The 25258-nt window shown below is 40.4% G+C and overlaps 3 protein-coding genes across 4 annotated transcripts; 2 read left to right on the forward strand and 1 right to left on the reverse strand.

Annotated features, from left to right (window-relative positions):
- The first annotated feature begins 338 nt into the window (after positions 1 to 338).
- On the forward strand, positions 339 to 14405 carry rbm25b (RNA binding motif protein 25b). The gene is made up of 17 exons (XM_082504433.1): positions 339 to 479; positions 993 to 1093; positions 1296 to 1510; positions 1609 to 1666; positions 1786 to 1946; positions 2036 to 2221; positions 2327 to 2410; positions 5206 to 5483; positions 5787 to 5904; positions 6193 to 6282; positions 7134 to 7207; positions 8820 to 8970; positions 9189 to 9600; positions 10628 to 10923; positions 11145 to 11243; positions 11336 to 11383; positions 12906 to 14405. Exons 2-17 carry the CDS (start codon positions 1015 to 1017, stop codon positions 12996 to 12998), a joined length of 2442 nt encoding a protein of 813 aa, XP_082360559.1. The 5' UTR covers positions 339 to 479; positions 993 to 1014; the 3' UTR covers positions 12999 to 14405.
- On the reverse strand, positions 14116 to 20242 carry eif2s1b (eukaryotic translation initiation factor 2, subunit 1 alpha b). 2 transcript variants are annotated; one of them, XM_082504439.1, is made up of 8 exons: positions 20075 to 20242; positions 17348 to 17590; positions 16321 to 16400; positions 15915 to 16066; positions 15720 to 15826; positions 15540 to 15637; positions 15307 to 15450; positions 14116 to 14812 (listed from the first exon to the last, which is right to left on the reverse strand). In XM_082504439.1, exons 2-8 carry the CDS (start codon positions 17586 to 17588, stop codon positions 14687 to 14689), a joined length of 948 nt encoding a protein of 315 aa, XP_082360565.1. In that variant the 5' UTR covers positions 17589 to 17590; positions 20075 to 20242; the 3' UTR covers positions 14116 to 14686. The 2 variants fall into 2 exon arrangements, with proteins under 2 accessions (XP_082360565.1, XP_082360566.1); XM_082504440.1 differs by lacking the exon at positions 20075 to 20242 and adding an exon at positions 19834 to 20031.
- A 45-nt stretch (positions 20243 to 20287) lies between these two features.
- atp6v1d (ATPase H+ transporting V1 subunit D) lies at positions 20288 to 24882 on the forward strand. Its single transcript, XM_082504441.1, has 9 exons — positions 20288 to 20531; positions 22351 to 22468; positions 22755 to 22834; positions 22924 to 22991; positions 23076 to 23120; positions 23219 to 23322; positions 23702 to 23768; positions 23887 to 23965; positions 24187 to 24882. Exons 1-9 carry the CDS (start codon positions 20491 to 20493, stop codon positions 24329 to 24331), a joined length of 747 nt encoding a protein of 248 aa, XP_082360567.1. The 5' UTR covers positions 20288 to 20490; the 3' UTR covers positions 24332 to 24882.
- The last annotated feature ends 376 nt before the right edge of the window (positions 24883 to 25258 follow it).

Genomic DNA, 25258 nt, shown 5'->3' on the forward strand with positions numbered 1-25258 from the left:
TTTCCACAAAGTAGTACATACAAGTGGAGGAGTTATCTTATAGTATTGAAATCTATTTTTAACCCAGCAAACCTTCAACATCGACAAACGCTCCCTAACGTTATGTTTCATTAACCTTCTAGACGACCTTTAGGAATGCTATCTAAATATTAATAATAATAAGAGTAGTGATTTTTCTTATGGATGTTAATATTATAATACTAGTATAAAACTATACTCTAATGCTAGTAATAATAGTAGTACAGTTATTGCCGCAGTAGATACTAGTATCGTTAGTAAACTCCGTCCAGTGGTCAAGTCTTGGTGTACAAAGCAAGCGCTCATGTAGTGTTGCTCGTAAAGCGCTTGCGTCAAATGTTTTTTTTTTGAAGGCCCGACTAGCCAACGTGCTAATCCAACATTTCGAACGTTAGAGGAATTTTCACAATTACTAACCTTCTGAGAATATTTTTATTCTTTTAAACACCGCCTGATTAAAGGTATGTATACCTGGGCATGTGTAGATTTATCTTGAACTTTAACTTTGCCCGCTAATAGTTGAGTGTTGTTTGTTAAGTAACGCCAGGTTGCGCTAATATTAGCTTAGCCTAAGTCTATGCCGGGGACACTGGAGCGTGCTCGGTGCTAGCTTTAGCTAACTAAGCTGCTAGTTTTTTGGCCGCATAAACAGTGAACAAATTAACTCGTTGTAACACAATAACAATACGTGGCTCCTGGGACTTTATAATAGTCACCCTACAAACGCCATCCCATTGAGCTAAGCTAAGTTTAAGTATTGTTGCTGCTGGGCAGCAGAAGTCACCGACGGGTACTTCAAATTCATATGACTAGATACCAATGAACATCGCTGTGCTTTCTCACTTATAGTGTTGTTGGGTTAAACTAATCTTTTTACAAGTTTGGCTCTTTGTTCTAATTTACATTGTTTAGAGGACTTGATTTAATTACACATCTGGTGCTGCTGATAACGGGTATCTTGGTTCTTTCTTCAGGTTGGTCCAGTTCACTTCCACAATGTCCTTCCCCCCTCATTTAAATCGGCCGCTGTTGCCACCTCCAGGCATCCCTCCTCAGTACACAGGCTTCCCCCCAGGTAAGCACCCTTCTGTTTGGCGTTCATCTGTTTTGTTTCAGGTTTACCACAATGTCATTATTAAGAGGCATATTCGCAACACGGTAGTTGAGATTCGCTACATTACTGAAAATATTTGAGAATCGTTTTACTAATCTGCAGTCATAGATCTTAAGTGAAAATGGTGTAATTGCTTGTTGCATGTTTTCTTTGGCTGTTTCAGGAGCCCCTATGATCCCAGTTCACATGGGTATCATGGCCCCCACACCAGTAATGGTTTCTTCAGTACCAGTGCTCAGCAAGCCTGCAGTCCCTAAGAGGGAAACCATTGCTGTGATTGCCAAAGACAGTGATGAGAACAGTGGCCCCACCACAACAGTGTTTGTGGGGAACATATCAGAAAAGGCTTCAGACATGTTGATCAGACAGCTGCTGGCGGTAAGATGGGGAACACCCATTCTATTTGTAGAACTACACCAGCAAAGGCAGACACCCTCTTAAGTTGACAACTTTATTTTTTCTTTGTAATTATATAGAAATGTGGAATTGTTTTGAGCTGGAAGAGAGTACAAGGAGCCTCTGGCAAGCTTCAAGGTAATTTTTATTATTAAAAGATGAAGAATATCTAGATACATGGCAAACCGTCAATTCAGTCTATAAATAAACATTTGATCATGCCCTTATGTCTATTTATATGTCAATATTTGTTCCAGCTTTTGGTTTCTGTGAGTACAAGGAGCCAGAGTCCACACTGCGAGCCTTACGACTGCTTCACGACCTCCAGATTGGAGATAAAAACCTACTTGTGAAAGTTGATGCCAAGACAAAAGCACAGCTGGATGAGTGGAAGGCCAAGAAGAAGACTGCAAATGGGGTATGAATTTTGTAACAGCAATTCAAATAAATGTTTGCAACAGCTAGAGAAGGTGAAAAATAGCTAAACTTGACTCATTTTATTGACAGGATAAAAAGAGTGAAGATGCAGGAGAGGATGAGGAAGAAGTGTTAGATGAGGAGACAAAGAAGAAAGATCAGATTATCAAGGGCGCCATCGATGGACTGATGCGGGAATATGCTGCGGAACTTAATGCACCTTCACAGGATGATGAGTCCCAGCGACGAAAGAGAAAAAAGGAGAAAAAAGAAGAGGTGCTAACCTTGATTAATTGTTAACTTGTGCTACTGTTTTGTTTACTCCTTAGCTTGAAAGTGAGCATTGTTATTTCAACCTGTCAATGCGTTGTTTTTCCTCAGGATGACATAAACACTATTGACATGGAGGAGGACAAGAGGGACCTGATTTCCAGAGAGATTAGTAAATTTCGTGATACTCACAAGGTAAAGTGGCTTCTTTGATCTTGTAGTTGACATTTCAGGTTTTGGACAGCAGTTCACTCCTAGAGCTTGCACATTTAGTTGACACAGTTTTTTGTTTTTTTGTTTTTTTGCCCTAACTCAGTAACATGCATACTCTACTATAGATTGGCGGTCCCTAAAACAACACCACCAAACATATTATTCTGCCCTAAACTATATGAAATGTTTTATTTTCAATGTTTGAACACTACAAGTGGGCAGACAGCTAGTGTATTCTTGTCACCTTTCTCAGGCGTGATTTGACACCTGCCACTATTGCCAAACTATCTAGGTGTGACCATTATAGATCCATATCTTCATTCATCACACAAAAATGCATGGAGACGATGTAAAGTTACTTAAAAGCTAATCTATTCATTAAACCCCACCATTATGATAGTGATCATATGGTGACTAAAGCAAGATGAATCTCAGAGCTTTGGAAAAAGTTGCCAGGATAGGATGTAAGTATCAGCCTTCATTTACTATATACATATACTGGGCGTCCCCCTCTTGAGGACTTGCATTGGGGCAACTGTGCTGCTCAGTTGTGTGTGTGTGTGTGTGTGTGTGTTGGCCTTGATTTAGCCAACCTTTCCACCACGCAAAGACAGTTTCCCTAGATCATCCTGAATTTATGACAGCATTGGTGCTTCACTCGAAAGCTGATGAGTCAGTGAACCTGTGCGAGTCCTCTGTAAATTATGGTCTGTCATAATGGTGTTCATGTTGAAGCACAAGGACTCAGTAACTACTGCAGTGACTTTGGCTGTAGCCTTATTATTCTAGTGTGGGGTGGGGGCGCCCTCTCCACAGCAGTAAGATGATCTGAAGACTAACAAGGTACGTGCTCTCTGTATGTTTTGTTGTGGAATTTCTTTCTTCTCTCTCTTCCATTTGATAAATATCTTACTCTCTCTGCATTAGTTTTTATTTTTTTATGAACGATTAGTTAGTGAGTTTATTCAATCAACTGTTTAAATTCAAATTTTTATTAAAACAACAGGGACGGTAGCAATCTAGTTGGGTTTTGGATGCATAACTGTGGTTTGCTTGAAGTGTCCTCCAGCTGTAATCGTGATCTTGCCAAAACAGCGTTTAAACAAAGGGAGAAATTTCTGCTGCCTGTTGTGACCTACCATATTTGGGCTGATTGATTTTTAGCCCCAGAGGAAAAAAAGAAGTCCTACTTAATTCAATATCATTATGATTATTTAATGTGGTTAATCAGTTTTTAGTGAGTGACTTTGCAGGGAGTGAATTCAGGCTTTTTATGGGGAAAGAAAATTAAAAGAAGCACTTAAATGCTGAAAGTATTTTTGCAAAATGTTTTAATAATACCAGATTTTTCTTTATAATTATAAGTTTGCCTAAATATTACTGCTTATATACACCCATACATGCTTACTATAAATAAATAGAATTAAATTTATTTTTTACATGGTCGCATGTTTATTTAGCCTTGGCACACAATGCAGAGGTAAGTAAAAAAAAAAAAATTAAAAGAAAGGAAAAAAACACCTAACGTGAAATCATAGATTTTAATTAGAGCTAGGGTATTAAATAATATAAAGACAATTTAACTGGAGCGTTATAGATTTTTAAAATAATTAACATCTATGTTATCTCTGTCATGTCACATGTTTCTTTCTCTTGAGATGCATAACACCCAAGGCTTTTAATTAGTTAGTTATTGTAAAGACCAACTGACTGCATATGACTTGTACAAGAAAACTTTGTAAAGTTATTTTCCATCTAACCTCAAATACAACAGTGCCAATGTAAGAGGAATGCAAAATGATGAACATAGTATTATATTAAGGCTCAGTATATTCAATCATTGTTTTTAAAAGTCTTATTTTGCATCAGATGCCAGTATAACTGCAAAGGAATTCTGGTTAAAGCCTTGTGTGTGATGTCCATAAAACCAGAGTTTGGTGTGTATGTGTGTGTGTGTGTGTGAATAATCAGTCCTGAAGAGCTCCTGAAGACTTCTGCAGGGGTAAGACCGTTTCTACAATTTCATTTATCTGTTCAGAAATATAACTGATGTTCATAATGTTTATTTTTTTGATTTTAGCAAAAATACCAAATGCCATGTTACTCATTGAAGGAAAGGCTGTTGTTGTTTGATGACGATGATAATGATGATGCTTAAGCAAGACAGAATCCCATAACATTTTTCCCTTGTATACCGTGTGACCTGCTTTCCTCCCAGGCCTAACTTAAAAGGCTTGTAAGGGCAGCGAAGGGCTGAGTCCATAGTTCAACACCTGTAAGTCACAAATAACTAGTTCAAAAAAAAAAGACTGATGCCTGTTTTCTGTTTTTGTTTTCCTTGTTCTGAGAGGAGGACTCTTAAGGAGACAAAAAGCATTGTCATTTCCCGCGTTTTCTTTTGTTTTTGTTTTTTTTGTTATGAATGCCTCAAGTTGGATATGTTCCACGGGTCTTTAAGGCCATTAAAGTGGTTTCCAGTTCTATTCTTGCTAAGCTGTAGTTTATGCTGCAGGCTTCAAGCAATAAACTTTGTCCTATAGTTTTAGATTAATGTTGAAGCTGTCTCTCTGTGGGGGGAGAGCTTTTTGATTGTTCCTGGTTTTCCATTTAGGATTCTGGCTTCTTATACAAGCTTTGCGCTGATTAGCAAAGAGCATGTTCATCTATGAAACCAAAACCTGGAAACCACTTGATCTGTGCACAGCTGTGAATTGGTTGCAGGGGCTCCCTGCATCTTGTGTGGCATAAGCTGAACCTGTCTGTATTTTACTCTGCAGAAACTTGAGGAAGAGAAGGATAAACGAGAGAAGGAGCGGCTGGAGTTTGAACGTGAAAGGAGGGAACGGGAAAAAGAGCGAGAGCGGGAAAGAGAGCGGCGGGACCGCGAGAGGGAAAAGGAGCGAGAGCGGGAACGGGAGAGGGAACGAGAACGTGAGAGAGACAGAGATCGAGACAGAGACAAAGACCGTGACCGCAGGACCAGGGAAAGGGAACGAGAGCGAGAACGGGAGAGAGACAGAAGCCGTGACAGGAGTGCCGACCGCAGCCGATCCAGGTGAAGCAAAAAAAACCCAGAATAATGTATAAAGACACATGTTGCAATTAAACACATGCAAATGTTTGCAGGTACTTTGCTGGTGACTGAATTCTGACAAGTTTCTGCAAGCTGATTTTCTCAGGATTTAATTGAAACCGCTTGAATTTTAAATTGAAATGTTAAAATTCATATCATCTCATTTTGATGAAACTCCTTAAGACTATGTACCATGCTTGATCGACACCTTAGTACTTGGATTTGCCATGTGTTTCTATATGGTCACAAATAAAAGAAAATGTATCTATGATTTCATTGTTGCAGGGAGGTCAGCCGAGACAGAGACAGAGAAAAGAAGAGAGACCAAGAGGATGAAGAAGAAGCATATGAACGCAGGAAACTGGAGAGAAAACTTCGAGACAAGGAAGCAGCCTATCAAGAGGTGGGACTGGCTGTGCTAAAAATGATAAAAGCCATGCGCTGAAGCTATCCTACTAGCAGTGAGGTCACAGCTTCTATTTCCTACTATACAAACTGTTTGTCTGAGAAAGTCAATACAAGCAGTAAAATTCAATTAAAATGATTCTTTATACGTCAAAAAAAATCCAATAAATCTTCAGCATCATTTCTATTTTTAGCAGAGTAACAGCCCTTGTATTACTCGTTTACCTTAGCTAGGGGTAGTTCTTGTGTGATGTTTGCAGCTTGCCTGACAATATATTTGTTGTAGCGGCTGAAAAACTGGGAGCTGAGGGAGAGGAAGAAGGCACGGGATTATGCTAAGGAAGCTGAGAGAGAAGATGAACGCCGACGAGAAATGGTAAGCGGGTTCTGAATGATCACTGGTTCTGTACTATTATACAAGTTAAGTTCATACTGTATTTATTTAACTTGGGATTTGTATAGCAAAGTAACTTTGGGGTTAACTCTGGGGTTACAGAGTTAAAGTGGTTTATTTATTACCAGACTACATTGATATGTTGCGCTGCAGACTTAACCTGCTCTGGTAAAGGTTAGAATAGAGATAAGAGATGAACACACAGAGCCACAGCCTTCAAACTAATCAGTTTTCTGGAAAAGGTATTGCCTTGTTTGGAGAAACCTTTGGACCTCAGGGTGCAGGTAGTTGGAGGCTTTGTATGTTTTTGAGATGGTCTGCACCCTAAGCCTTGTACTCGCCAAATTTAATTTAAGATTTGCAAGAAGGCTAAACCTGCTTACTAGTTTGAATTCTTTACTAACAGACCCACTAACACACCCTGTTCATCTGAATGCACTTATAGTTAGACCCAAGGCTGCCTTATCGAATTGATAACCACCTTTGTGTAAATGCTTAGCCTAATTTTTTTTATCTTGGTGTGATTAAAGCCAGATAAGGAAGTCATATCCTGGGTATGTTGATTATATTTTATAGCAGAGCAGTCAGTTTTTCCCGCAAAACTACCTAAACACGTCTGTTTTTCAGTTTTAAGCTAAAACGTTGAAATGTTGTCTTTGTGGGATGCATTTAACGAGTTTGAAGTCTATTTTTGTCAGTTAAAAAGAATTCCACTTCATATCTTGTGTTGTCCATGCTGTGTTCATATGATTTAGTTTACTAATTCAGACAGGTAGAATTTGTTAGAAGTAATTTTTGTGGAGAAGTTCATTTTTGTCCTTTGTTTTCATTAGATTAAAGAAGGCAAACGGTTAAAAGAGTTTCTTGAAGACTATGATGATGACAGAGATGACCCCAAGTATTACAGGTGAGTGTTAACCCAGGTCATCAAAAACAAATGCACTTATGCAGGATCCTAATTGGCTAATTATAGGTCACTATAAATCCACTCTAACAAATTTCCTATACATATAATGTTGTTTGCCATACACTGCCGATTTCCTGTTGCCACCAGGCAGCACTATGAATGTGACCTAATATTGACACATACAGTGAAGGAATTCAAATTCAAAATTCAAATTCAAATTTTATTTGTCACGTACACAGTCATACACAGTACGATATGTAGTGAAATGCTTGGACAACTGCTCGTGACCTAAAGAAAACAAAAAAGGAAAGGCTATGAATAAGATAGGAAATAAATATGAAAAATTAAAAAGGGTAAATTTAACTAGGAAGGAATAAAATATAAATTAAGGTTAAAAATGAAATAACTGTACAACACAAATTAGAATGAAGGGTAAATTTAACTGGGAAAGAATAAGATAAAATATATAAATTAAAGTTGAAAATAAAATAACTGTACAACAAAATACACAATATAGAACTATATAAGAATGTATGAAGAAATATAAATATATACACAATAACAGCAGCTGTACAAGTATTAACTGGAAATGAAGAATATAATGTCCAGTGTTGTGCAATCCACATTATGTCTTGTGCAGTGCAAATATGCTTAAAGTGATTTAAGTGATGAAGTGAAAACAATGTCCAGAATGTCCAGTGTGTGTGTAAGAACTATATGTGTGGGTCAGGACTGTGTGGTGGTGTGATTGAGAGACCGTATCGCCTGCGGGAAGAAGCTCCTCCTCAGTCTCTCTGTGTTGGTCTTCAGGGAGCGGAATCGCTTTCCTGACCTCAACAGAGAGAACAGTCTGTTGTTGGGATGGCATGGGATGAAATGAGCAATCTCAAAATTTTATGGTAGTGGCTGCAAGAGTTTTACATGACATTTCCAGATGGCAATATGTAACCATATTCATAGCCGCTAATCTATGATTATAGTTAAATACTGCCACGCCCATGTTCAGAGGCAGACCCTTATCAAACATGAGAAGTTTGGTTAATGAGTGAATTACAGGAAATTAAAATTTCATGGGGAATGATTGAAATTTTCTATGGCAACATAGGGGCGCTCTTCAGTGAAAACTTAAATCCTTTGCAATTTACCTACAAGAGTTTTTATTTATTTAATTTTATTATTTATTTATTTATTTTTGTGTGTGTACCGTGCTGTGTTACGTATGTTTATTAAATGTTATACATATACACACAACACAGCAGCGGGGCTCCTGTTTTGCAGAACGGTGCTATAGAGTCATTTTGCTCCACCCATGCACATGCCCATAACATGTGTATATTATCAGTAGACCTGACACGTGCAAAATTTAATTAGAATTAGAGCATGTGTAGGACTTTAAATAAGCCAATTTCTTGTCTTATTATTCTTTTTCTTTTTTCTTTTTTTTCCTTTTTTGGGGGGGGTAAGAAATAAAAAAACCAAAACAAAACAGAGCATACACAATAGGGCCTCCTCACTATCAGCAGATCCTGTGTGACCCACATGTGGCTCATGGCAGCGCATGCAGTACTGCAGCCATTGTTCTGAAAGCTGTTATTTTCCGTATGACCCCTAGGGGCAGTGCACTGCAGAAGCGTCTCAGAGACCGAGAGAAGGAGATGGAGGCGGATGAGCGTGACAGGAAGAGGGAGAAGGAGGAGCTGGAAGAGATCAGACAGAGGCTGTTAGACGAGGGACATCCAGACCCAGACGCAGAGCTACGCAGGGTATGCTTGTCTGTAATGTAATATAAATGTGTGTGTTTGCCTGTATCTGTCTGAGCTGAGTGGGGCATGCTGTCTGTTGTCTGTGTGAAGGTCACTTTATCGTCTGAGTCGCTCTGCACATTATGTACGTCTAGCTGTCATTATCTGTTGACCTTCTTTTCTGTAAAATGCTGTGATTGGATGATTATTTTCTGCATATCTGCCTGTTATTGGTCCAGATGGAGGAGGAAGAGGAGGAGCGTCTGAGACAACCTCCCATCGTCCAAGAGCCAGAACCTGAGGAGGAACGTGAGCGCCACAGGGGTTCACGAGATCACCGGGAGCGCCGACAGGAGCCGGAGAGGGCAGATTCACGCTCACGACCCCCCCAGTCCGACAACGAGGTGGAAGAGGGTGAGGAGGAAGATTATGACAACGATGAAGACAACCCAGACGTGAAACCACGCCTAAAGCCCACAATGCGACCAATCACAGCAGCGCCTTCTGTGTCATCAGCCAGTGGGAATGTGTCTCCCAACACGCCCGGGGAAGAGTCACCCTGTGGCATCATCATCCCCCATGAAAACTCCCCACCTGAGGCTCTTCCGCAAGAGGAACACCGGCCAAAGATTGGCCTCAGCCTGAAACTGGGTGAGTCTAAAAGATCTTTTACCTCATTACAGAATGAACAGACACACAGCATACCCATGTAAATATGAATTCAATAATCGATTAGTTGATGGGCAAAAAGTAGCAAAATGTTCAATAAGTGATAAAAAAAAATTCATAACAAGGAAATAAGTTTTTTGCATTTTTTTTAAGTTGCATTCTATAGACAAATAATTGTTTAAAACTGGTTTTAGGGTAAAAAAAAAGAATAATAGGTGATGTGTTGCTTTTCTTCAGGTTTTGATCTTGTCTGAATGTAGTCAAGGTAATTTGGCACCTGCTACACTGTTTGGTTAGTGTGAATTGGACTGAAGGAAAGGATATTTCTATATTTTAATTTATTTTGAAGCTAAATAACTTCATAGGAGCAAATCTATAATACACAGATTCCTACATGGATCAGGCCGTGTTCCAGAAAGCATGTTTAACAAACTCTGACTCCCGTCCACTTCATTGTTTCTGTCACCTCAGTGTCTTCACTTTGAGTGTTTGTGGGTATTTAAAGAAAGCCATCATCAATGGAGCTCAAATACCAATATTCACCATGGCAACAGATAATTAAAGAGCAGAGCCTCAATTTTCATCTAGTGGACTGAGGAATATGAATATGAATCATGAAATTCGTCTGAAAAACAGAGGGGGACTTATTTTAATCGGTGTCATCTGCTCAGGCATCATTTATCAAACCTAATTTTCCTTTAATAGATGAAATCTGGCAGAATTCCAGTTTTACATCTGATGTTTTCTTGAATCGAAATTTTAATCCGACAGTAACAAAATGGAAGTTATGACAGTGTTTTTAGTGTTTTTAATCAGGTACATTTTTGCAAGGTAATGTGCCTGAATATGAGCTTTGATATGAACTATATGAATGTCAGGCAGGTGTTTCAATTGTTTCAACATTTTCAGATGCTGTTAAGGGCGTTTAAATAACTCTGGGGTTGCAGAGACAGAATTCTTGCTCCTTAACTACAGACAGAACAGTAGTTAAACTCTGTGTCCTTGCCAGGTGCCACGGGAAGCCCCAGTCAACCCAACGCCGGCAAGAGGAAGAAGCTTCCGGTGGACAGCGTGTTTGACAAATTTGATGACGAAGAGGCCGATGAGCAGCCGCGCAAGAGGAAGCTGGTGCCCCTGGATTATGATGATGACAAGAGCCTCGGGGTGGACGGTGCTGGACTTTCCAGCATAAAGGGAGCCAATGCTGAGGAGAAACGCAAACACATCAAGAGCCTGATTGAAAAGATTCCCACCGCAAAGCCCGAGCTCTTCTCGTACCCACTGGACTGGTCCATGGTTGACACGGTGAGGAGAAGAGGGACAATTTGTGGCATCTCACTGAGTGTGTCTTATTTTTAATCCATTTATAATTAAGCAAGTTAGAAAAGAAAACCTGTGCTAAGAATATTTTACTCGCAGGATTTAAATGATCAAGGAGGGTCAATTCACAACCTTATTTTCTGCTTATTGCTAAAAAATAATATAGAAACGGTGAATATTTCTCTTTATCATCCCTTTTCCTACAGACGTTAATGGAACGGCGTGTTCGTCCCTGGATCAATAAAAAGATCATTGAGTACATCGGAGAGGAAGAGCCAACGTTAGTGGACTTTGTCTGCTCCAAGGTAATAGACATGTCACTAGTTGACATCTGTCTTAGAGAAAGTGGAACGATTAAAATGTAAACTTTCTGATATTTTCCTCTGTGTACTTTCAGGTGATGGCCCACAGTACACCGCAGACTATCTTGGACGATGTTGCCATGGTGAGCAAAGACACAGTTTATAGATGCTTGTTTATGTGGTTTCTCTGTGATTGTATTTCTTGCCAGGATGCAGGTTTTTTTTATTTATTTTATTTTATTTTTTTTAAAAACCTCCTTACTAACCTTCTCAATCAAATTATACCAAAATACACTTCATTAGGTACACCTGTTCAGCTGCTTAATGTCAATATCTAGTTAACCAATCACATTGCAGCACCTCAATGCATTTAGGTATGTAGACCTGATCAAGACAGCCTGCTGAAATTTATACTGAGCATCAAAACGGGGAAGGAAGGTGATTTAAATGGCTTTGGACGTAGCATAGTTTTTGGTGCCACAAGCATGGTCTAAATATTTCAGAAACTGCTGATCTGCTGGGATTTTCCCATATAACCACCTCTAATGTTTGAAAAAGAGAAAATATTCAGTGAGTGACAGTTCTCTGGGTTCAAAAGCGTTGCCAGGCTGCTCGAGCTGATATGAAGGCCACAGTAATTCAAGTTTCCCACTTGTTACAAATAAAGTATGCAGAAGAGTATCTATGACTACACCGTGTCAGACCGTGAACCTGAATGGGCAAAAGCAGCAGAAGACCACTCCTGTCAGCTGAGAACAGGAAACAGAGGCTTGGATCACACACCGTCTCATTAAAATCAGACAACAGAAGATTGAAAAGTATTGAGTGATCTACTGAATCTTGAGTTCTGCTGCAGCAGTCATATGGTAGGATCAGAATCCTACCTTATATCAACAGTTTAGCTTGATGGTGGTTGCGTTATAGTGTATGGGGATATTTTCTAAACCCGTTTTAGATCCCTTAGCATCACCTAAACTATGCAGTCTACCTGTGCATTTCTGCTGAACATCCGTGTACAGTGTACTCGCCTTCTGATTCCAGGAGGATGTGTCACAAAGCTCGTATCATTTTAAACTGGCTTTTTGAACATAATAGTGAGTTCACTGTACACAAATGGGCCTCCAGTCACCTGATATCAAACTAAGAAAGCACCTTTTGAGATGTGAAAAAGTGCAAGATTCACATCATATCAGCAAAAATCTCAGCGCAGTGGTTCTAGCGCCTTTAGTAAATCAGGGACATCAAGAATTAAGGCAATTCTGGAGGCAAAAGAGTGCAACAGGTATTAGCACGGTGTACCTAATGAACTGAAGAGTATGTTAGTTCCATCTGATTTAAGATGTGTGGGGGGAGATTTATGAGGGGAGATTTCAGGCGCACCTCTTATCGATCAAGGTGAGTGCCAGATAAAAATGTAACCCTTTAAGGCAACTGAAATTGTAACATTTGACTAAGAGTTCAAGATCTTTAAAGAAACTGGCCTTGAAATGTTTTAATGTCTCTCATTCGATGGCACAAGTAGAGCCATGTCAAATGAGATGTATTTTAATTAGCAGTTCATGGTCAGTATTTTAACATATTCACCTTTTCCACATACACGTCATGAGTTTTGGTTAGTCCTCTAAGTTTCTTTCGATATCTAACTTTCCGTTTGTTCCGGGTCAGGTTCTTGATGAAGAAGCTGAGGTCTTCATAGTGAAGATGTGGCGGTTGCTCATTTATGAAACTGAAGCAAAGAAGATTGGGCTGGTAAAATAATCGTTGGCTGACTGAAGATGAATTCCTCTTCTCCTTTACCTTCATTGTGTATAATACTGTAGCGAATTTATGTCACCCCAGAAGACGTGACTGACCATACCAGTACAGACTGTAACTGCAGATTCTGCTCATTCTCACATTTGCACCAGTTGTTAGGTCTTTTTTTTTTCCCCCTCCTTCTTCTGTTTAAACATACTCAGGCTGCATCCACCTCCTCCACTCTGCAGGTGCTGATTGTGTCTATGTGCTTTTGTGTATATACAGTTTGTCATTATTTGGTTATGAAGAAGCTACAGCTCTGGCCACCCAGGGTCACTGTGTTGGAGATGAGACCCTTTAGTCGCATACTTTTTTTTTTTTATATATATACACATGCCAACACACACCGAGTGAGAACAGTTTGCAGGTTTGCTACAAACAGTTCACCATTTCTCAAACTATTCTTTTGAGTTGTGAAATTGGGCTTACAGTTGAATGTGGGTTGGTTAAGTAGACACAAACTAAAGCGTATGAATGACTACAGCTATGTTTTTAAAATAATTACAGGGGTATTTATTAAGGGTTTTTGGATGCAACTGAATTTTATTTCTGTAATCAGTACACACAAATTCTTCCCCTCTCCCTCAATTTCTTGTCACATTCCTGACGAACAGGCATGTTGTTTTCAGACCATCTCTAAAACATCTAGTTGTCATTTAAAATGTGTCTACTGACAAGACCCATAGGCACTGTGTCATCCTCAATGCTGTAAAAGCACACGTCATAACCACTATAGGAAAATGAGCTAAGAACGAAAACAATTGAAATTGTGAAGATGCTCTCCATTTGTTTTTGTATTGGTGAACATTTGAATAAATAATTTTTATAATCATTTGACTTGAGATCTAAGTTTTCTGAATATTAAATCAATGTTGAGGGGTTTTGGCATTCATACGCTGATATACAGTCAAACCTATCTCCAGTTGGCTTCATTACAATCTCTCTATTTGAAAAAAAAAAAGGCGAGAGTAACGGACAGGATTTACCTTTAATTCATCCAATAATAATTGCTGCTTTTTGGGAGAATAAATGTTATTTCTTGTTGGTGGAACAATTTAATTAAACTGACAAAAAGGCATTGAGATCAAAACTTCCAGATCTTTATTGATACGATGGGAGCTAAACAAGAGCCAGTAAAAACCCTTTAACTGGAAGAGAATCAGCACATAAAGTCACCGCTGGCCGGTGTAGAGACAGACGAAGCATATGCGTTTCCCCTTCAGTCAGTCACATCCAGCGAGCAGCCGGAGATAAAGCGGCGTGGATACTGAAGACACCGGGCTCTTAAAGCAAGAGGTAAAATGAAAGGCCACAGCTTGAAAACAGCTTTTCTTGTCTTAGAGTTATTTAATCAAATGGGGTACTTTATTAAAATAAAAACTATAAGTGATGTTTAACTTGTAATTTAACCATCCTTGTGTCCGTGTCTGGTTAAAAAGACCGCGTTTCAGTTACCTTCTTCTGAGACAAACCTCTCTTGAACAAACTGGGATGTTGCCAATAAAAATAGTAACACCAGTTAATGGTTGCAATGTGAAAGTTAACATCTGTTGGACTGGGTGACTGAGGCCAGGTCTGTCCACGTTTATTTTTCTTCTTTCCTCCTTTGATGCTTTTCTCCCCACCAGCTTTCCAAAGAGGACCGACTCTTAATCCTCTGCTTTGGCCTCCATCTCCTCAGCGTCGTCGTCTCCATCCACCTCGGCGTTCTCGCGCTCTAACCTCTCCAGCTGCCGGGCGAGCTCTGTCTCATCCGTGTCCGTCACCACCTTAGGCTGCAGGACAAAGTTTACAGTATAGGCAGATGAGCTAAAGACAAACATGTCCATCCATCCATTCGCTTCCGCTTCTCCTTTTCAGGGTCGCGGGGGGCGCTGGAGCCTATCCCAGCTGTCATAGGGCGAGAGGCGGGGTACACCCTGGACAGGTCGCCAGTCTGTCGCAGGGCCAACACACAGGGACAGACAACCATTCGCACTCACATTCGTTCACACATTCACACCTAGTGGCAATTTGGATTATCCAATTAACCTATCCCCACAAGCCGCATGTCTTTGGACGGTGGGAGGAAGCCGGAGTACCCGGAGGGAACCCACGCAAACACGGGGAGAACATGCAAACTCCACACAGAAAGACCCCGGCCTGATGGTGGAATTGAACTCAGGACCTTCTTGCTGTGCGGCAACAGTGCTTGCCACCATGCTGCATGATCATGCCAAGACAAACATGATCATGAAAAAAAAAAAGAAGAAAGAAAGAAATCATTCACCTCCATCTGGATATTAAACACGCCCCTCTTCTCTTCAATCTTCTCCTTGATAGCAGCCATGGCCTGGTTGAGGACAGAGAGGCCCTCTGTGCGCTCCAGGGTGGTCGTCGTCATCACATAGCGAGGGGGAGCGATCAGGTTGATCTGTAGAAGGTAAACACCATGAGAGACAGATCCAAGTAGAGCCTACAGCTAGAGACTTTTTACTTCTTGATGGAAGAGAGAAGGATTACCTTGATGGGCATGGCCTCTGTGGAGCAGCCCAGCCCAGCCCTCAGAGCTTCTTTCACGGCGTCGATCCCCTCGTAACCATAGCACGCCACTTCAATGTCTGCACGAGGTAGAGGAGGTTATCTTCACATTTCTAATTTATTCCTAAGTCCAACTGAGAAACACTGTGAGTAAACAGTCACCTGCTCTGATTTTGACAGCCTGTGGAGTGAGTCGCCTGTTGATGTTATCAATCAACACATTCCTCTCCTCCTCTGTTAAATCCAGGCCATCCAGAATAGCAGGATCTCTGCAGAAAGCCATCAACATGTAAATGTGTGCACACACTGAACAACCTGTGTTTCATTTTAATAAGAGGTGCTGAAATGAAAACTTACGATACAGCCTGTTTGAAGACATCATAAGCGCCGTATCCTGGCCGCTTGTATTTCTCGTCGAAGACCCATGCGGTGCGCTGGTACAAGCTCTCTAGCTGCTCGTCCTTACTGTACTCCAACACCTCTGCCACGTGTCGCAGGATGCTGTAAACCTGCAAGCACTTTCAAAATCAGCTCAGCGCAAACAAACAAGATAGACGTTTACAATTTCTTACAAATACACGTCTCACTTGTCTCACAATATTATAATGAACGCCTGAACCAAATGACCACTACTTTGACCACAACAAGGCTCAAAGGCAAGTTCCATCTACCTTAACTTTACACAAGACAAGGAAGTCCTCTCCAGGCTGGGCAACTTGCACCAAAATGACCGAGACAGATAAAAAGCACCTGACCAACTTACAGTTTTAGATTTGGTGAATTTATCCTCACACTTGATGGCCTCCTCTGGCGAAACTCTTCTTTTTGATAAATCAATGTATCCTGAGAAGAAAACAGAAGGAATGCAAAAAAAGCTGTTTTAGTGCAGCAAGTAGTTTCTTACGATTAGGAATGATACGATTAACTAACAGGGAGGGATTCGATGGCCACTTGCTGGTCTAAGTTTCAAAATGTGCTCGTCTTTATTTCCTCATTACCACCTTTGCATTTCCATCCTGTGTCTCTACTCGAGTGTCGGTACATGGATCACAGGTCAAATCTGCACAACTATCTATATAAAGAAAATAGCCACGTAATACGAGTCAGATGAGCTGCATATTTTGCGATTAGCAGAAAATGTCCAGTTCAGTAACTCAGTTCAAAGTGCTCATGCTTAATTCATGTCAGTTTTGTTTTTCCTTTTTTTTTTTTGAATGTATGAAATATGCCGATGTGTTATAAGCTCAAAAATCATCATCTTCATTCATCTTATAACGAGCCTCAGTTCACCCACTCTCTCAGACAAGCTGTTTAAGGCAAACTTGCATCTGATTGGGCTGCTGCTGGTGGGTGGAGCTGCAGTTCCCACAGAACTTTTGAACAGATAAAGATATCACCTTCTAGTGACATCATACAGAGCCGAAAGCACAAGAAGGGTCTGAAACGGTGCATTAAAAAGCAGCCTGAAGCCTGAGCTTCAGGAATTACTCATACATATGGTGACCTCATCAGGTCCCCTTTAATTATTCCAAATGAGATATTCTGTGTGTCATGTGAGACTGTCCTGACATTAAACTGGTGAATGCTATAACATAATGCAAGTTATTGATCATATTACCAACCACAGCCTGTCTCAGTCCACCTGATGTCACAGAATAACACCTCTAGCTTCAATTCAAAAAAGGAAATGTGGACCACACAAAAAGATCTCATTTCATATGGTTTTTATTCCACCACTGCCCTGCAGATCCGACACACCGCCAGTTTCAACTATACTAATCTACACTCACCCTTCTCTTTGTCTACTCGGATGACGACCACGCACTCGTTGCGGCCTATGCGGATGAGCTTGTTGATGGAGCGGATACGTCGACGCGACAGCTCGCTCAAGAGGATCATGCCCTCGATGTTGTTGTACTCCAAAAGGCTGACGTAGGCACCCATCTCAGCGATGGACCTCACGTTCACCATCACGACATCCTCCACCTCTGGGAACCGGTGCTGGTAAAATCGACAGCTGAGCCCCGGCATTGCTGTGAGGTCAGAAACAGTTAAGAAGACAGGGGGAGCTTAACGTCTGCAAGTCATGGCACAAATCTTCACTTTGCAGTTTTAAACACTGTGAAAAGTGCTGCTCGGCCTGTAACTTGGTGTTTCGGTACTAATAAATACAGTTTTTATTCTAGTTAATAAAAAAAATAGTCAATAACTTGTAACTAGCATCTCTGCCTCCACTGCTTCAGTTTTCACCAAAGGTTGTTTAAAAACAAGTCCCACAACTAAACACAATCAAAGCTCAACATTAAATTAGCAGAGAACCATGTATAAATTATTTCATTCTGGTTTTCTTTGTCTTTTTTAATCTCAATCATAGTGATTTGCGAATAATCTGTCACACCATCCCTCTGACAATCCTCCTTTTAGATGTAGTGAAAGAGACATGCAGAGCACGTGTCAGAGCAGATGCTAGAGACAGAATGAGAGGATCTGGTGTGGTGACCCCTAAAGGGAGCAGTCACCTACAGCACCTACAACGTAACCTAAGTAAAGGACCCATGACCCATTCATGCTTGTGTATGGTCTATTACGTGTTAATTACTTAATGGTTGTGAATCAGTGTTTTATATGTGGGGTCAGCCACAAATTATAGAGCCAATGATTATTATTCTCTCACTAATAAAATACAAACTATGCTGTGAAAAAGTAGACAGAAATGCACAAGAGGACTCAAAAATACAGAACAATCGTAATAGTTGTGGGCTGCGTCCACACGATGTCTAATTACATGTCAGGTTACAACATAGGCTTTCAACACAGAAGCACAAATCCCTTGTTACCAGGGCACATCACCGTGTTAACTTCTAGATTAGCTTGTATGAAATCACTGCCTAATGACCAAACAAACTCTCCTTGAAACAGCGTCATCATTCCATTCAAGATCTCCTGAACATTTTTCTGTTACAAACACTCATACCGCTGACTGGTCTGCAGCAGCCGTGCTGCTGTCGGCCTGTATTATGTGTATGACCACTTTATATTCTTCTAATATCACAGTTGTCTCCTCTTTAAAATCAACGTCCCTGCTGGCAGTAGGCTTATCCAGGTTTATGACCGATTGGATGCTGCTAATGCCAACTCTCTCATGTAACTGCACTTGTAGCTAGACTGAGATGACAAATAAGGGGACAGCCTTGCTATTCCCCAAATCTTTTGCTTTTAACATCCTGTAGTCCCTGTAACCTGAGGACAGCAGCCTACCCCCTGGAGTGTTTGACCCTTAGATCCTATCACCGTTGTTTTCCCATTCTTTGATCTCATCACTCCTGATTGTTGTCTTTAAACTCTAGTATCTTCTGCTTCTGTTTAACATTTACATATAAATCATCTCCTAGTGATAGTCCAGTGTGTGAATGTGTGTGAATGGGTGGATGACTGAATGTGTAAAGCGCTTTGGGGTCCTTAGGGACTAGTAAAGCGCTATACAAATACAGCCCATTTACAAATACCATGCCTCTTTGGTGGGTCAGAGTTGGCTCATCTTCCAGGACCCACTATCTGGGCTAGTATATGGCTAGTCCATTTCTTTGAGAGTTGATATCACATCAAGATGATAACCACCTTGATGTGATATCATGGTTATGCAGGCCACAGACAGGCAATTGGGACACAATGTCAGCAACCACAAGTACTCTGAGTTTGAATAACAATCTGTTGGGTGTAAAATGCTGCAGTCAGCCAATTAACATCAACCCCTTTCTACATCAGAGTATTTCAACTATACACTGCAGTGCCTGTAAACTCAGCTACCAGTAAAGACATTCCTTTATGGAAGAACACTGTAATGAAAAATATCACTTTTTCTATTTTACTCAGATTTTAAAATATTAGCTGTGGTCATTTTTAGAGGCTTTAACCTATAAGAAGACTTTGGCCATACAGATGTTTTCTCTCTAATCCTTAGTCTACTATCAAGAAAGGTGTGGACAAAATAGAGAGATACCTTCAATATTAAACGAAAAGTCTCAGGATGTTTGAATGGAGCCACTTATGTGTGTTTCTCTGTTTTCCCACCGAACAAAATCCAATGCCCAGGTTTAGCTTATAAAAATATCCAGGACATAAAATAAAAGCAGCGAAATGAAACAAACTTCTGCCATTTGTCGTTTTCTCCTGTTGCTGTGAATGGACTGATGTAACGCATCATCATCGCAGAAAAATCACTTACTGTTTAAAAGACAGAATCGGCGACAAAATATGGACACAAAAAGCTGCTTACCAAATATTTAGTACGTGTTACCAGCGACTGTATGACTTCCTAGTTATCACATTTAAAACCACGAGAAGAATGTTCATTCAAGCGCAGAAACGCTTTCTTTCAACATCAGTTAGCTTCCCAGCTAATAACCCGGTGCCCAGCTCACATGCGGCACACGCAGGCTAAGCTGTTAGCCGGCTATCTGCCAGTTCCGATCGTTCCCCAGTCCCCGCCAAACGACATCTTCATAAAACAAACTCACCTGTGTCATAAGGTTACAGAACGACGCGCCTGAATGTTCCGTGCTGACTTTGTTTAAATGTCAGATTCGGTTTTCTTTCTGGTGTTTTTTTTTTTTAATGAGTAACTCGGGCCCGCTAGCTCACATTCATGGGTGTGCTAATTTGTCGACCCGGAAAAGATCGTAGGGACCTTCCACACTGGCGCATGTGCAGAACGAGTTTGGTTCTTTGGTCACATGACGCGGAGGGCCAGCTGATCATCGCCGACAAGATCACGACCGTCAACTCGATCTGCTCTTCTAATCCTACACGAAGAGCAAGATTTTAGCTGTTATATGTCTAGATTAATAATTCAGGATTCGAGCTAAAGTTGTAGTGTTGATTTAGGGAAGCGGGAGTGAACTGAAAATCTCAGTAATCGACAAAAAACGGAAAGATGTCTGGAAAAGACAGGATCGACATATTCCCCTCCAGAATGTAAGCAGCTTGTGCGATGGCTAGTTGCTAAAGCAATGTAGCTTCGTTAAAGCTCATATACCACTGTTTTGTTGACATATTTGCTTTTATATATGAAAGTTGTGGATAATTTTCTGCATGCTTTTGAAAAGCAGGGATCGCCGTTTTGTTTTGTGCCAAGGTTACCGTTTAAAAGAGGAAGAATCCTGCTGCTGTCATGTGATATTTCTAACATTATCCAAGTGTGAGCTGTCAGTCGGAGAGACTTCATTTTAATCTAATTTCACCTGCTTCCAGTTATATTACATTTAGGACTACTGAAACTGTAAAACACCGAGGTCCTGGGTGCAAATATCAGTGAGCTGTGTATGTAGAGGAGTGGTGCAGATTGTGTTGTTCCTTACCTTGTTTTAAAAATAACGCTATTACACAAATCACAGCATGTGACACCTTCTGTCCGTAGACTCTTGGATCAGATAAGATCTCCTGAAAAAAAATCTGAAATTTTTGAAAATTTCTAAAATTCTGAAATGGTGAAAAACAGAAGAAATCTCAGGAAAATTAATGGGATCTCTCTTCCATGATGGGAAGGGATTCAGCAGATGTTGTACAGCATAGAGCAACAAAAGTAAATTTATATTATAGACGATCAGGATGACATCGTTAACAATCTAACATGTAACAATCTGTGAGTAATGTGACACAAAAGTGGGCTTGAATGTTGATGGCTGTATATTTTCGGCTGCTCCCTTATTCACAAAGAGGGATCCACAGAAGATGGATCCCCATATTTAACTGGTCTTACTCCAGGGATCTCTAACCTTTACACTATGGAGCCATGTTAAATTCCAACACAGGCCTAAGGCAGCATATGAGTCACCTGCTCAAGTCTGGAAAGAGCTGGGGAAAGATTCTGATTTGGAAAATCTTATTCAGCCTTTATTTAAATTGAAAGTTATCAGTCATGATAATTTAAATGAAAAGTCAATGAACAGTCAATGACAAGTGAGTTACAACTACTTAGCCATTTAGCAGATAAAATTCAACTTGTCAGCAGCTCATTGTAAGGTCTCCCACCAGAACTACAACACATGGACTTATATATTAGCTAGATGAAAGAGACGAACAGATACTACTACTTATTCATTTTTAAGGTAAGCTAGCAAATGGCTGGATGAATTACAACCCAGGCCTCCACACTATAGCCCTATAATATACAGGTTTTCCTGCTAAAACCAGTGAACCACACTGGTGCTCCAGAACAAACTACTACTCTTGACAATTAGCATTTAGTAGCCTGGTAGAAGAGGGAACAGAGGAGTTTCAGTAGTGGGTTTTTTTCCGCTTCATGGGCGCAGGATAGCCCTGACCTGAGGGCATTGAAATAAACTCACTAGAGAGAATGTGGCCACCTTGATTAATAAGACCCTTTTCTTTCTGAACTACACGTTTCTTTGGACTTGGTACTCTTGGAGTATAAGACTTTAATAATGCTATTAAGGCTGTTCCTGTCCTTCAGAGATGACCCATTGAACCAGTATATGAAATGGGGAAAATAAGAAGCAAATCCATTTTTAAAAAAAGAGCTTTAACAAGCATAGAGGTCGAGAGAGAAAAGAGGAAAATCTGCCGGTTTAAAAAAAAAAAAAAAAAAAAAAAACTGGGGTGAGGGTATCAACTACCAGAGAAGAGAGACAGAGACCTTGGGATGGCCTAAGGTCTGAGTGAAAACATGACAAGGAGATGAAATGAATGAAACTTGGTTGTGTCATTTTACCCCTAATTTAACCATCTGATTCAAATAGTGTTAAAAATATGTGGGTTTTCTCTGGATTTGCAGGGCTCAGACCATCATGAAGGCTCGGCTGAAGGGAGCACAGACCGGCCGCAACCTGCTCAAAAAGAAGTCCGATGCCCTCTCCATGCGCTTCCGTCAGATCCTTCGCAAAATTATTGAAGTCAGTTTAAAATGAGCCTTCGTTTTTGGTCCTAATGTGGTCAAAAGAACCGATGATGCAACAAATACTTTATTCATACATCATGATCTTTGGTTGGAGGCTGTAGCTCATGATAATGCTCAATTAATCTGATACTAAGAGGTGTTTCTATAGTAATTAATTGGGTACCTTCATTGTTATAAACTAACAAATTACAGCCAGTCTGAATCAAAACCTCATGAAATAAAATCTTCCTGAAGGCTTTCAGCTACATGTTTCCCAAAAGTGTGTTTATTTATACTTTTAGACTAAAACCAAGATGGGAGAGGTGATGAGGGAGGCTGCCTTCTCTTTGGCTGAAGCTAAATTTGCTGCAGGAGACTTCAGGTAAGAATGAGAATAACGTGTCAGCGACGTGATGTTGTGTTCTGGTGCAGATACACAAGCAACTTCCATCTGTTGTTTTTGGCCTACAGCACAACTGTAATCCAGAATGTTAACAAAGCCCAGGTGAAGGTCAGAGCCAAGAAAGATAATGTGGCAGGTTAGCATCAAAAAATATTTTCTCATTTTTAATCATTTTTTTGTTTTGTTTTGTTTAAAATATCTGCTGCTTTTCTTCTTTTAGGTGTCACCCTTCCAGTATTCGAACACTACCAAGAAGGCGGAGACAGTAAGTCCAGTCACACGTCTGAGTTTGGTGTAACTCTACATCGGGTTTGAAGGGAATCGCAGAGAGCGCTCACCCCACGATGTGTTTGTGTCTGTCAGGTTATGAGCTCACCGGTTTGGCGAGAGGAGGAGAGCAGCTCTCGAGGTTGAAGAGGAACTATGCCAGAGCTGTGGAGCTGCTTGTGGAGTTGGCCTCCTTACAGGTAGGAGGCGCTGTTACATATTAAAAGCATGCTTTATAGTTAGGGTTTTTTCCCCCCAGTGGTATTATCATTGAAAAAAGCACAATGTAACGTCCCTCATTGAAACTAAAATTGTATTGATGAATGTAACTGTGCACAATGTGAGTGTATAATCAAAGGCTCACATCCTAAATGACCAAAACAACTCGTGAAAACAAAGGGGTAGCGTCTCCCGCTATAGTTTGTGTATTCCTGCTGTGTGGCATATCACTACAACATTACCACAAAGGATACATTCGTACACTGAGCCTGTGTGGATTAAAGATGCAGATAAAATGTAATCTATACTCTAGAAAAGCTGAAGTTTAAGTGGAAAAAATTGCTCAATTTTGGTTTGCAGACATCTTTTGTCACTCTGGATGAAGCCATAAAGATCACCAACCGCCGTGTGAACGCCATCGAGCACGGTAAACACACTTAACATTCAACTGCAACCTTTTATTAATACATTTATTTATTAATTAATTTTTTAAATAAAAAAAAAAGGGTTGGTGCAGGTAAAATAATTTTGAATCCGCTTTGCAGTGATTATTCCCAGGATTGATCGCACCCTCACCTACATCATCACAGAGCTGGATGAGAGGGAGCGAGAGGAGTTTTACAGGTGATGATGTTTTCTGTCTGCCTCGTGAAGGTTTTAGTGCATAAACCTAAAAAAAAACTTATCAGGAGGCATCTTTTGCATGTTTATTAGATATTCTTGTTCCAACTGGCTGTCCACAGCTCCGAATTCATTCTGTCACTACCCCAGCAACTTAAGTCCAAAACCAGACTGCCCAATCCTCAACTTTTGGTTATAACACAGAATGTTCTCTGCTTTGCCAGACTGAAGAAGATCCAAGAGAAGAAGAAGCAGCTAAGGGAAAGGACGGAGTTGGAAATAGCCGCCCGTTTAGCTGCTCTGGGACCCATCGCTGAGCCCGCCAACATGCTGACAGAGGAGGCGGATGAAGATCTGCTGTTTGAGTGAGGAACATTACAGGCCACCGACTTCACTAATCCTTTTATTTATTCTGTGCCTCTCTGGCCACGTCTGCGTGTCTTTACGTCAGCGATGAAAGTTCTTTGTTTCTTTTTTTGTGTCCACGTCGTGATGATTAGTTCTGAGTGTTTCCAGATGTGTACAGGGATCAAAGTGCTGTTCGGTATAATACACAAGTGAGACCAAAGCAGTCTCTAACAAATTAAGCAAATATTACAATGAATATGTTTACACATGGTGTGCAAGTGATGATAAAGAAGCGTCCCGTGTGACCGATCACCTTGTAGATATTCAAGTTTTATCATATATAGAGGCATTGCATGCTGTACAGCTTAAAGTGGTTGTGGATTTCAGAGGGTGCGAGTGTGCGCCGTGGAGACCCGTCCTGCTGCTCACTTCATATCGTGTGGTTCCTGTTACCTCACTGCAGGCTGTTTACCATTTCACCAGAAGCCCCAATGTGACCCTGTTGTAAAATGTGATGTGCAAGTCAAAACAGCCCAACACTTCATCCAAATAAAGATGTTCTAAATATTCAACCACTGATTGAATTTCTTTTTTCCCCACTGAAGGGAAAACATTTTAAGTTCCATATGTGAAGACTGCTAAGAGACTGCTTCAAAACCTTTAATCAAGTGCAAATTATACTGTGTTTAAGCAAAATTAAATGTTATCTTTTTTCAAAGGAGATCCATTTCAGAGGTGTTCTCACTATTGGATACATCTCATTTAAGTGAGAGGAGAAACTGAATGAGGAACTTATGTTAGTTACCCAGTGGCTCTGGCAAGAGTGGCACCACAGTAGATTTAGACACATTAACACTGTGTTGAAAAATGTTTTTAACTGCAATCTAAACTTATGAAAGAAAAAAAACTCTAGCATGCTGATAAGTCTTTTGCCAGTTTGGTCAAATT

Source organism: Aulonocara stuartgranti (assembly GCF_965226115.1).
Source record: "Aulonocara stuartgranti genome assembly, chromosome: 15".
Lineage (NCBI taxonomy): Eukaryota > Metazoa > Chordata > Actinopteri > Cichliformes > Cichlidae > Aulonocara > Aulonocara stuartgranti.